General features: G+C 49.3%; 1 protein-coding gene across 8 annotated transcripts in view; it reads left to right on the plus strand.

The window, feature by feature from the left end:
- BCORL1 (BCL6 corepressor like 1) overlaps positions 1–9,447 on the plus strand; it is a 42,818-nt gene extending 33,371 nt beyond the window's left edge. For all 8 annotated transcript variants that reach the window (XM_033137143.1, XM_033137140.1, XM_033137139.1 and 5 more), the window contains 7 exons: positions 1,738–1,958; positions 2,814–3,020; positions 3,120–3,286; positions 4,499–4,644; positions 5,729–5,806; positions 7,308–7,461; positions 8,840–9,447. In XM_033137143.1, the coding sequence (XP_032993034.1) occupies positions 1,738–1,958; positions 2,814–3,020; positions 3,120–3,286; positions 4,499–4,644; positions 5,729–5,806; positions 7,308–7,461; positions 8,840–9,122 (1,256 nt within the window). In that variant the 3' untranslated portion in view covers positions 9,123–9,447. The remainder of the gene's footprint in view (positions 1–1,737; positions 1,959–2,813; positions 3,021–3,119; positions 3,287–4,498; positions 4,645–5,728; positions 5,807–7,307; positions 7,462–8,839) is intronic.
- Positions 9,448–13,397: the final 3,950 nt, after the last annotated feature.

The raw sequence follows: 13,397 nt of genomic DNA on the forward strand, positions 1-13,397 counted from the left end.
TTACTTGGCGCTGTGGCAGCTTTGCATTTAACAATTCACTTAGTCGCCATGGGCAACCAGGAATCCCATGCAGGCGAGTGAGTGGGCTTGCAAAGGAGGCATGGACCTTTCTGCCTCTCCTCTGCCAACCTGCTTGGCAGAATGTGATTTTTAAAGAAAGCATAGCCCACGTTTCTTGCTGGCCGTGGGGCAGGCTGGTAAATAAAAAACACAAATTTGTGGGCTGTGCCAGCCCATGCCAATACCTGTGACTGGGAGGGTTGTAAGGAGCAGAGAGGGAAACATCGTTCATCCTGTGTGCCCCAGCTGCTCACAATGGTTGCCAGCACTCTTATAGTTTGCCCACCATGTTTCTGTGCATGTGCAGTAGTAATACCCCATGGAAACAGTGTGAACTTCAGACTGACAGTCTCCCTTCCTCGAGTCTTCTGAGATTTTGCCAAGCATTGACCATGCATTTTGAACCATGTGGTGCAGTCTGAAGTTTGAGGTCCTGCGCCAAGTGCTGCACAAACCGTACACAGCCCTGCCTGTGCCTGAAGCACCCCTGGTGGACATCCACCCAACTTCACTTCCCTAGAGGTTGTCCAAAATAGACCTCGCCAGCGTCTTAGCCTGCTTATTTGTTGCTGAACGGCTGTTAAGTCTATGGAGTGCCCTTTGAACAGCTTATGCTGCAGCCGTCTCCTCCCTAGAATTTTAAAAGCAATGCTTTACCAGAGAGGAAATAACAAGCAATTGTTGTCCCTCTCCTTTTTGGCATCTTTCTTTTAAAAAAACAAAAACAAAACACCTCTTTAGGCCAATAGAAAGAAGAGGGACAATTGCTCTTGCAGGCTTGCCAAATTAATCCCACTGTCGGCTGCAGGAAGGCGTCCCTCTTCAGCCTGACTGAGGACAAGTCTTCCGTAGTGGCATGGAGCAAGGCATGACTGTCCAGTTTGCCAGCTGCGGTAGCCACCAGGGGGCAGCTGCTTCGGCTTGGGCTCTGCTAGCATGGGTGGAAAAAGCTGCGGAGTGCTTCGTGAAGAGCTTAAAGGCCTGGAACCCTTAAGGGAGTACAGGGCCGCATGTATTGTGGGAAAGTTCATTAAGCAGGAGGAAACCACGTAGAACTTCAAGCGAAGCTTCCCTTTGGGGCGATTGTGGATGTCTGTGGTGTATCTAACGGCGTGTGCTGCCAGTGGTCCACCAGTCTGCTTCTCTCTTCGCCCTCGTTTGTATGCTAATTCTTTGCTTCTGGTCAAAGGCATCAGTTTCCCAGAATCCTTTGCTTTTGCAGTCCTCTGGCCCTCTGATCCATTTCAAGTTGTTAGCAAAGGATAACGTACGGCGATGGCATAATAATAAATGCAATAAAGCTACGGAACTCATTGCCACAGTAATGTGGCAGTGGCTCAGAATAGAAGGGGGCTAGGGAAATAGGTGCAGAAGTTGTGATGTTAGTGCCGTTTCAGTTGGCTAAAATGGAGCAATTGCTTAGCAGCACTCCATAGGCTGAGGACACTGGACAGCTTCCTCTGACGTACCCACAGCTGCCTGATGGTATGCAAGCGGAGCTAACCAAGAAGCTTGCTCTGAAGCCTCTGCTGTTTCTTTCTGTTTCTACTCCCCACTTCTGTTTGCATGTTCGGGAGCTGATTCTGAGGCTAGGCTGTCTCCCGGAAGGGCTTCGCAGGGATGTGTGCATTTGAGCTTCTTTTGTTCTGTTTAATCCCCCTCTGGCTTGCCTTGCAGACTTCAGGTACCGAAAGCACAAGGATGCTGTGCTGAGCAAAGGCTCGGACCTGTGCTTGCGGAGTAGGCTTTCTCCAACCCTCCAAGGACGCCTGGACTTCCACAACGGATTCCTCTTGGATCACCCTGACTCTGCTCCCATCCAGGATGTGCTGGAGAAACCTTCCGGGAAACGCAAATGCAAAACCAAACACCTCTCAGGCAGCTGCGAAGAGGGGAAGGTACAGTATTGCTTAGGAGGTGCTGGTGTCGATTTCGGGATAGGGTTAGACGGGTGCTGCACCCAGGGCTCTGTGGGAGTGTGAGCTACAAAACCAGGCTCAATCGCCAGTTAAAAAGTTTAGCTAGCAGTTGCTGGGAAATAACTTCTCTCAGTTGCCTGGGGCCTTGGGAAGTTGCCAGACCAAGGATGGGCAACCTGTAACCCTCCTAGCTTGGGTGGGAGGGAGCTGAAGAGCTACAGGCAGCACATCCCTGTTGTAAACGGTACTAATTTAAGCAAAACAAAGAGTCTCATCCTGGTGTACAGCTGCTTCCTCAGTTCCTGTGAATGTATCTGCCAGCATTTTTCATTTTATTTTAAAGGGCTCTCAATATGATCAGAAGCCGTGTATGTGTATGTGTTCAGAACCCAAACCGGCGATCCGCCCTGGCTATGCCCGCCTATGCACAATGCAAAGGCAGAATGGATTATTGGGAGCAGAATTCAGCATTTGGAAGTCTCGGTTTTCTTTTTTTATATTTTAAGATTTTAAAAAATGTGAGTGATGCCTGTGAAATCCCAGGAAACTGGGCTAGCATGGTGTTGGAGAGGGTGATTTATATTGCTGAGATTTCCGGACTTCCATATTGTATATCATTTTCTGCCCTTCTCCATGGCTAGCAAAAGCAGGATTGAGCGTGCATACAAAAGTAAACGTGTTACTGATGTAAACTGTGACCTTGTGGAATGCAAGCTTTTTTTTTTTTAAGAGGTTCAGAATTATTCTTCGCTTAGCTCTGTTCTGACACTACTCTTCTTCCTTCACAATCCCCCCAATCGTTCTTTGTGTTTCTTTCTTTCTTTTTTTTTAAAGGCCAAGGCACGCCTGAGCCAGTCCAAGACACGCTCTCCAAAGAAAGCTCGGGAACCCTGCTTGTTGAACAAGTCCCGGCAGCACAAATCAGAAAGAGCCCCCGAGTCCCCTGCAGCCCCGCCAGTGCCCCCTGAAGCTCGCCGACTGATAGTGAACAAGAATGCCGGGGAGACACTGCTGCAGAGAGCAGCCCGGCTTGGCTACAAGGTGGGTGCCAGTTCTTGCAAGGGGGGAGGGAATAGATAAACAGCAGGAGACAAGTGCTGCCATTGTTTACTAATCTTGGGTTGGGGGTTCTTTCGCTAGGATGTGGTGATGTACTGCCTGCAGAAGGAAAACAACGATGTCAACCACAGGGACAACGCAGGCTACACAGCCCTGCACGAGGCCTGCGCTCGCGGCTGGGTGGACATCCTACAGCTCTTGCTGGAGCATGGTGCAAACGTGAACTGCAGTGCGCAGGATGGCACCAGGCAAGTTCACCACTGCTGAGGAACCACAGTTGCCAGGGGCTTGGCCAGGGGCTAAGTTGTCCACTGACTCTGGGCCTCACGTGGCCCGTTTTAGCTTCTGGATCTGTAACATTGACGAGTTAAGCCAGTGAGAGCTGCTGTGGTGCAGTACTTAAGAGTGTCAGATTTAGGGCAGAGGAGAGTCAGGTTCCAATGCCAACTCTGCCACTCTCTGGGTGATCTTGGACCAGCCATACCCTTCCTACCTAACCTATGTTGCATGTTTTTCATGAGGGTAAAGAGATGGGGGAGACCACGTGAACTTCCTTGAGATCCTTGGGAGGAAAGCTGGGGTGGCAATTAAATAAATACATGCAACCTACCTTGTCTGTGTGCTCTACGAGGGGCATCTTGCGCTGAATTTCAGCCAGTTCTGCAGGTTGAGAACTGTCTGCTGAAGTGGAGCTGCTCTCTATTTAAAAATCCCTGCACATAGAAAATAGCATGCTAGGGAGAAGGCCTCAGCAAGGACCCCTCTGCGATCTTGAAAGCAGACCAGTCCAGGCCACACCCCATGAGAAAGACATGATGGATGGGCCGTCTAATGCACTCATCTACCCTGAGGGGCAGCGGTTCTGCAATGTCCCGAGCCCAAAGTGGCAGTGCCTGCATCTTTTATCGAGTAATTCTGGGGACTAAATTGCTGTCCCGTGTACTTGAAAGGCATGTGCTTTGCCATTGAGCTGTGGCTCCTTCATGTCTGGTACTTAAAATCCTTGCAGCTCGGGATAATTATTTATTAATAATATGGTGGTTGCTCAGTTACCAAGGACAGACCAACAGTGGACATTTCTCCATATTCATTTCTCCCTATTTAACATATATAGCAGAGCACAGGACCCTTCCATCCACCTCAGCATATTGTTCGCACTGGCTGGCTGAGGCTCTCTGGTTTTTCAGGCGGGTCTCTCCCAGCCCTACCGGAAGCTCCTAGGGATTGAACCTGGAACCTCTTGTAGGCAAGCAGATGCTGAGCCTACCACCTGTCATTAACAGAGAGAGTACACAACACTTCACAAAGGCAAACAGGAGGGGTAGGGTCCCTTGCAGGTTCCTTAAGGGTCCCCCGATGGCTGGCCTATGGGGAAGCCCAGGGAGGAATGGGAGATCCCTGGTCAGCTCCAGCATTTTGACTCTATGAAATCCGATTTAAAACTCTTTGTCTCTTGGCAGGCCTGTCCATGACGCTGCAGCAAATGACAACCTGGAGATCATGTGGCTCCTGCTTTCTTACGGTGCTGACCCAACCCTGGCTACATATTCGGGGCAGACTGCCCTGAAGCTGGCCAGCAGCGAAAACATGAAAAACTTCCTTAATGGTAGGTTTCCTTTTGTCAAAGGTAAGGCAGCAATTTTATTCCCCTGCACACACACACCCCGGCCATTGGATACTAGATATGATGTGTGTGTTGCTGCAGTCGAAAATGCACGTGGGTTTTGCAGGAAAAGTGCCTGATTTGCACTAGAGGACCTCATTCTGCAGGATATATGCATGCTTCATTGGGTTGATTCTGGTGCATAGTTTTCCCTCTAAAGAGGGATTTGGACGGATTCATGTTGGAGGGCTCTACCTTGAAAACATTAGACTGGAATCCCACATGAATATTGCTAGAAGGTACCCGTGAGCAAAAGACGAAGATTTTTGCTCCATTAAAGGCTTGCAAAGTTCAATGTGGATTTATCATAACATCACAATCTTTCATGATAAATCCACATTGAATTATGCCTTTAATCCAGGGTTTCCCAAACGTTGGTCTCCGGCTGTTCTTTTGGACTACAATTCCCATAATCCCTGACCACTGGTCCTGCAAGTTAAGGATGATGGGAGTTGTAGTCCAACAACAGCTGGAGGCACAAGTTTGGGAAACCCTGCTTTAACCAGTCTTTATGGCAAGGATTGTGGAACCTTCATCCTGCAGGCCAGTCTTGGGTCCAGTTTGGCCCATGAGGCCATTTCCCCTAAACTGTGCCCTCTCTGGTCAATCACCTGACATCACTTTGATGGGTGGATGAAATCAGCTGGTGGGCTGTTCAGTTCTGCATGGGCTGTGCCCGCCTGTTCCCCACATGGAGCTGGTATGCTCAGCCAAAGCATCAGTATTTTAAGTACCCACCCATCAGCTGATGAGAGAGAGTTCATTTCTGCTCCTTGCTGCTTCCTGGTGACTTTCTCCTTCCACAAATTAACTTAAACAGGTGAGCAAGATTGCCTACTTAATGGTAACCCGATAGCAGATGGGTTGCCTCTGCCTACCTGTAAAAGTTCAGCCACAAGGATGAGGAGAGATAAAATATCTGGCACCCCAGGTCAAAAGGTTACCCTCTTACTCTGGGAACCTTGCGTAAGCACCCAAAAACACATTGACGTCTCAGCTTCCTTTATTCCATTTTATCTTCTTGCAGATTACCTCTTGGATCTGCAGGGTCGAGCTGAAGGAGACCCCCATACAGCCTGGGATTTTTACAGCAGCACTATATTAGGTGAGTAGACCCCACCTACCTCTTTTCCCTGCTCCCTGAAACAACAAGTAATGGAGCTGGCGGCTTCCCTCCATCCTTAGAGGCAGGACGTTTAGAGCAAGTACAGGGCATTTTTTTATCTGTTTCCCAAGCACTCTGTCTTTTGGTCTGAAACCACTTGCTCCTGCAGCATACTGAGTGGAGGAGAAAGATTTTCAAAGATGTGTTTGAACCATTTTCTTCAAAAGGTGGGTGATTTTGCCCAGTTACTGCCCTTCGAAGAAACTGGTTTGGTTGCCCCTGTGGAAGAGCCTTCAAGCTCAAGATGTATTGGTCTCACAAGTGCACCTTGGGATGTTTCCTCCGTTCTTTGTTCCTTTGCTGGTGCTTCCCTTCTTCAGCCTAGGCAGGGATAGGGAACCTGTGGGCTTCCAGGTGCTGTTTGACTTCCGCTTCCATCATCCCTAACCGTTTGCTTGGGCTGATGGGAGTTGGGAGTCCAGCAACATCTGGAGGGCCACAGGTTCCCCGTCCTTGCCCTAACAGCAGCTCTGGGCAAGCAGTAGGCAGCAAGAGGTGGGTGACTTTTGGCGTACCTTGTGCCAGAATTTCAGCCATTCTCTGTGGGAGAAAAGAGCCTGCTGCTCCTGTGTCTGAGGAAGTTGGCCTCTCCCATCCTGAGGGTGGAGAGAGTGGGGAAATGAGAGGCAGTATGTATCTAGGACTGTTTGTACTCCCTGTTTAAATGTGGGAAAGAGGAACCCAGCATTTTTGCATCCATGCAGTCTAGAAGAGTTGAATTTTCTGCCTGCCGAAAGTAGCCTCCCCTCACCTGGTGCCTTCTAGATGCTGCATGATCCCAGCTCCCATCAACCCCAGCCAGCACTGCTGACAGTCATGAGTAATGGGAGTTGTAGTCTAAAAACAACTGGAGGGCACCACCTTGGAGTAGGTAGCTCTAAAGGACAAGGATTGAGCACTGTGCATAAGTTTCCTTATTATGCACGATTTGTTCCACTGTTCATTGGGGGGACGGGGACGTTGTCATTTATTCTAGCTTTGCTGATCCTGGGAGGGGCTGATGAGCTATGCACCCCAACCACTGGAAATCTTACATTCTGACTTCTGAAACATCAGGAGACCCAGCTCACTTCCACTGCCAGATGTTTCTCTGTACCTAAAAAGGCTAGATGCATGGGGTTTTTTCAAAACAGGAACTGTCATTCTTGCAGAGCTAAATTCCTCACCCAGCCTGAGCCTTCTGCACTCCTGCAGCATTGCAGCATAACACAGCCCCATAGTGGTCTCTAAATTTCTATTGGCTTCTGCCAGCTGTTCCTCCAGGCATCTCCATACTGGGCTTCTTTTGCAGCCCGTGGTTGGGTTGCTATGGCGATGGCTGTCCAGCAAGTGATCTGGGCACAGAAGGCTAGGGAGCAAGGTTGTGCGTGCAGAGTTCTTTGAGCCCATGGCGTTTCCTCTCCCTCACCTCCCTCTCTATTTCCCATATCCCTTGTTTCAGAGGGGAAAGATAAAATCAGCTGTGACCTTCTGCTCAACCCTCCTGGGAGCTCTGATCAGGAGGAAGATGAGCAGGACTCGGACCACCTAATGTTTGAGTTCTCCGACAAGCCGCTGCTCCCCTGCTACAACCTGGAAGTGTCTGTCTCCAGGGGGTGAGTAATGGCGGTATCTGCTTGTTGGGAGAGCTTGGGGAGCTTTTGAGAACGGGTCAGATTGTACCACCCCACTGCTCGCTGGGAGAAAAAGGAGCCCTGAAGTCCGAAGGCCAGTGTCATTGGAAGGCAGTGAGCAGGTGGGACAGAAGGACGGGTCTGTTGCAGACAACAGCTTTTGAGAGCCTTGGAGAAAGGGTGAGGAGACACGCGTTTGCTTGCATGTCAACTTTCCCTTTCCTTCTCCAGCTCACACAGGCACAGCAAGGTATTGCCAGCTGCTCGAGGAGGGGAGGGGCATTCAGAGAGCTTGCTGTGACAAATGAGAACCTGGCAAACCATGGCAAAATAACAGGCTTTGGGGGGGGGTATGTGGTGCCTATTCTGCATATTAAGCGTGGAAGTAGTGGGAGCTCCGTGGTTCCAAAAGGACAGGGCTGGGGGCAGGTAGGGTCGTGGCCAAGATCCTGCATCTGCAAAAGCACCATTCCAAACTGCTGGTGCTGCAGTCGTTACAATGCTGTGACCCAGATAAAGGATGCAAAGGAAGCAGATCTCAGAATGTCTTGTGCTTTTGCATCATTGGTTCTGATTTTTATTAGGCAGGGGGTGGGGGAGGGACGCACAGCACAGAGATGAGCTACCCAGAAGCCCCACTACCTGACCCAAGTCTTGTCTCCCCCCTCCTCTGCCCAGCCAACTGCTGAGATGTCAGTAGGGACAGGCTGCAGTGTACTCAAGCATAATGGGCACCCATGAGGGTTAGAAGCATGGTGTTCAAAAACAAAGCACTGCCATCCTTTTCACTTACTTGTACCAGGCAGTTGTGGCCCTGGGTGATGTGAGGTGGGGGCTAACAGCTGGGGAGAGAGGTTGCGTGGAGTTGCAGCACAAGCACTTTTTAAATAAAAACACCCAAACAGTGTTTCCCAAACTTGGGTCTCCAGCTGTTTTCAGATCCCAACTCCCATCATCCCATAGCTAGCAGGACCAGTGGTCAGGGATGATGGGAATCATAGCCCCCAAACAGCTGGATACCCACTACTGGGGAAACACAGCACTAGAAGATAGGGCAGTTCCTCTGAGTACATTAGGGATGGGGAACATGTGCCCCCCCAGATGTCATTGAGCCCCAACTCCTGTTGGCCCCAGCCAGTTTGACCAATGGGAAGAATAATGGCAGTTGTGATCCAGCAACATATGGGGAAAATGGGCTTCCATCAAGATGGAATGGTGTTGCTTATGGGTAGGTCTTGCATTTCAGCTTTTAGAGCATTGACTGTGGGGGTGGGAGGGGGAGAGTGAAATGGAGAACAGGGGAGGGATGGGCACAGAGAGCATGTCCCTACTGACGGCCACACTTCTCCCCTTTGCCCAGGCCCTGCAACTGGTTCCTCTTCTCGGACGTGCTGAAGCAGCTGAAGCTCTCATCCCGCATCTTCCAGGCCCGCTTCCCACACTTCGAGGTGACCACCCTGCCCAAGGTGGAGTTCCAGCGCCAGGTGTCATTGAGCCAGGTGCTGGCCCCAGAAGAAATCCAGGAGCACATGGCGCCCCCCTTGGCTCTGTGCGCTGCAGAGACGGTGGAGCTGGTGCGCCACGAGCCGGAGTTGGCTCAGCTGCTGGGCTCAGAGGTGATGTTGGAGGCCTGGAGCAGCTGACGGGGGGCCGGGCATTCCCCTCTGTCGGCGTCGGACTGCACTGCGAGGCAATAATCTGGACCAAGGAGAGAAGGTGGCCTTCTCGCGGGCAGGGCTTCTGTCTGCCTGGTCCTCCCTGACGAACTGCAACGGGTGCTCACCGCCTGCCCTCCTACCTTCCCACCCAACCTGGGGGTAGGAAGCTGCCGTCCCCTGTGCCCTGGACTCTGCACTCGTTTACCTGCTGCAGGGCCTTGGTGGTTTGGAAGCCTCTCCATGGAACTGCATCTCTTTCCCCACCCCCAAGCTCTTCCAGAGTATTTATTTAAATTAGTATTTAATTTGTGGTGTTCTTTTTCTTTTTCTTTTTTGTTCTTGCTAAGTCTGTATCACTGTGATTCGGGGGTGGGGTGGGTGGAGAGACAGGGGACGAATTCCTGCAGCCACCATCGCCTCTGGGATTCCCCTGAATGACTAAGCTGGGGCTTCCTTTCTCCTGTCCTCCATGAAATAGCCGGAGGGAGGCTGTTATTTCTTCTCTCCCCTCTGTTTTAGAGACACCCAGCTTCTGTTGGGTGCATAGGAGCCAAACTTCAGCTTCCACAATAAAATATTTGAGGGGCCGGGGCCCCCCAAAGTTGAGGAGCATAACCATTCAAATGGTGTGCAGTCATCACGTCTTGTGATCAGCTAAGCAAGGCGACACCTGCCCCCCCCCGCCCAGTACTTTATTCAAGTTGGCACCCCTGGTTGGGTGCATTTCCCCCCTTGCCTTTTTTGATCATATTATTTTGTTTCTGATGTCCAGCCAGCCACTTTTCGAAACAGAATTATTATACAGCCAAAGGCACCTGGCGGTCTCAGCTATTTTATTTGCCCCCCACTCCCTCTTAATAATTTCATCCTTGTTCAATCAGTTCGGATGGCAAGGCAGTACAGTCTTCAAAGGGGTGGGGGCAGCAGAGAGAGAGGTGGGGTCATTTGGAGGGTAGGGGGGCAGGGTGTGGGTGTGTGCGGTACAGTTTTATTGTACAGGTGCTAACAAGGACTGGACAATCTCTTATTATTTTGGCTCTTCCCCTGCTCTGGGGAGGTTGTTTTGGGTGGTGACATTTTTGTTCTTTTGTGTTGTGTTTCCTGCCCCCTTCCCACTCGGGGAGCTGCATTTCCTTGCACAGCCCCAAAATCAGTTTTCTAAACAGGCTGCCTCTTCTGGCCCCCTTCCTTGGAAAAAGCGAACAGCGATCCCTTCTCCCCGCCCCCATCTCTCTCTTCCACCAAGGCTTTGGGCCTTTGGGGCGTGTGCTGCAGCTGCTGCTTTTTCTTTTTCTTCTTCTTATTTGTTTTAAGCAATGCTTTGGTGTCAAAAACACTTATGTACAGAAAAACCTGCATCAGGGCCTCAGTCTCCTGTCTCGTATTTTGGGTCTGGCCTCTCTTACTTCTGAAGCCTGGTGGGCAGGGGGGGGGGGAGCAGCCCCGTCACAGAACCACTTCTGCTCCGAGGGGGAGCATGAAGCTGTAGCCAGTTATTATTACATGGTAGACTAGAATACCCCAATTGTTTCCCATACAGAACAACTGACTAGATTGGGTGGCTGCAAGGGTTGAGGGGGAATTCAAGGACATCATGTGCCACCAGCAATGTGGAAGGAGGACACAAAAGATAAACCACTCCCCATGCCCCATATCAGCCAATGAGCTGCAAGGGAGAACACTGGTGCGTGACAGGCTCAAAGAGGGCATGGCTTGTCCTCACTGGTCAGTCTTCAGTATATGACAACAAACTATATATCTAGAGCCAGCTAAAAACAGGCCCTTGGGCAGCTGCAATAGTTCGCCTGAGCTCATGAAAATCCTTCACATCGTGTGGAACATTTCAAAACAAGGGTGTTGAACAACAGGAGCTTAAGTGTAATCTTAAGAACTGAAATGTGAAATTGCTGATCGGCTACCAAAAGTATGCAACACCCTAAGATCAGCCTCTGTGCTTGAGGTCTTAAAGGTAACACCAATTTTTTAAAAAGGGTAATTGGGGAGCTGCCATGAAATTTCAGGCCAGTTAGCTTAACATCTCTACTGGAAAAGCTATTTCAGAGCATTATTAGAGGTAGAATTACCAAGTGTACAAAAGAGAGAGCCTTGCTGAAAAATAACCAGCACAGTGTGTACGTCTTGCTTCCCATACCAGTTATTTTAAGAGCGTCAATATCTGCAGAGGTGCTGTGGTAGATACCGGTACTGTATTTTCAAAACTTTTTGATCCAGTTCCTCACCAAAGACTAATGAGTAAGCTTAGCAGTGATGAAATAAAGAGGATATGGTCTTATGGATCAGCAGCTGGTCAACAGGAAGCAAAGGGTAAGAATAAATGGGCCGTTCTCACAATGGAAGTAGGGCCCCCCCTAGGATCAGTTCTGGGACTTGAGCTTTGAACTATTATACTAATAACCCGGAGTTAGGGATGAGCAGTGAGATTGCCAAGTTTACTAATGGCACCAAACTGATCAGGGCAGTAAGAACAAAAAAGATGGTTTCAAACTGGGCATTCAAATGGCAAATGTTATTCAATGTAAGTAAGTGCAAAGTAATGGCCATTGAGGCAAAAAATCCTGGCTTCAACTGTACACTTAAAGGGGCCTGAACTAGTGATAGACTGACCAGGAAAAAGGTATTGGGAGACATTCAATGGAAGCATCAACCAGTGTGCCACAGCTGTGGAGGTGAATACCATCTTATGGACCATTAAGAAAGGGGTTGAAAACAACTGTCAGTATTACAACTTACTATACAAATCTGTGGTGATACTGCACTTTGAATACTCTGTACAGATCTGGTCACTGTCCCTAAAAAATACATTGTAGAACTGGAGAAAGGTTCAGAAAAGCAACCAAAACAATCATGGGACAGGAACAAATCCCCTCTAATGAAAGGATACATTTGTAATGCTGGAAAAAACGGTGTATGTGGGAACGTGACTGAGTTGTATACAATAATGGCAGGATGTGAAGAAAGCGGGTAGGCATTTTCTCTCCTCTAATACTAGAACTGGGTCATACAATGAAACTTAGAATATTCAACACGTACAAATGTATGTATGCACCACATACTGAAACCATGAGATGTGCTACCACACAATGCAGGCATGACTGTGAATCTGGGTAGCTTTAAAAGGGATTCAGATTGAGGATAAGACTTTGAATAGCTACAAGTACTCATTACTGTACTACTGCCAGTATTGGGGGCAATATGTCTCCAAATAACACTTGCTAGGAATCGAAACTTGGGGAAAGCATTGATGGGCTCCCCGAGGCCACTGTGAGAATGCCAGAGGAGATGGTCTTTGGGGCCATTTAAGGCAGGCATGGCCAAACTTGGCCCTCCAGCTGTTTTGGGACTACAACTCCCACCATCCCTAGGACCAATGGTCAGGGATGATGGGAATCGTCCCAAAACAGCTGGAGGGCCAAGTTTGGCCATTCCTGATTTAAGGCAACTGCTTCATTTAAGACTCCACTGTAATAGCCTAGGGCAGAGGAGTCCTCTTTCCCTGATTGCTTCATCCCATCCAGGTGCAATTCTAGCTGGACTAGGGTGTAAAGCAGATAAGGATCTAGTGGTAATTCATTGGGTATCTTGCTGTAGATCAGAAAGGTTCTCTCATATACCCAACTGCTTTAACAGTAGCAATGGCATCCCCCCCCCCAAAAAAAAATTAGACAGCTGAAATGAGCAAATCTTGGAGGAAAACCAGGAAGTATTTTGGAGTGAAAAGGACTCTGAAGCCAGGTCCCCTGTCATTCCTCAACTCCAGGCCTCTAAATCAGGGGTGGCTAGTTTAATGCTCTCCAGCTACTGCTCAACTGCAACTTCCATCAGCAGCACCAGTTGTCCAGGATCATGCACCACATTTGGGAGCACATCTTAGCCACTTGTGCTCTAAATCAGTTTCTGAGAGAGACAAGAGGAAAGGAAAGGAAGGGAAGAACGGCAGGTTCCACAGTTGGCTCTACCATAAATCACGAGAGAGAAATCCATAGCTCTCTGGCTGTTGTTTCCTGACCGCTAACTATGCGGTCTGTGGCTTGATGGGCCTGATGTCCAGCAACTGGTTCCCCAGCCCTGCCATGCATCAAACCCACTAGTAGGTTCCTTCTGCACAGTAGCACCTGAACGTGTGAGTCAGGTATTAGCTGAAATTCAAAGTGGCAGGAAATCAGCCATAAACACCAGATAATAGTTTCCCCAATTTAATATATCCTCTTTTAATGGTGGTTATTGTCAGGTTACACCTGC

This window comes from Lacerta agilis, chromosome Z (genome assembly GCF_009819535.1).
Source record: "Lacerta agilis isolate rLacAgi1 chromosome Z, rLacAgi1.pri, whole genome shotgun sequence".
Taxonomy (NCBI): domain Eukaryota; kingdom Metazoa; phylum Chordata; class Lepidosauria; order Squamata; family Lacertidae; genus Lacerta; species Lacerta agilis.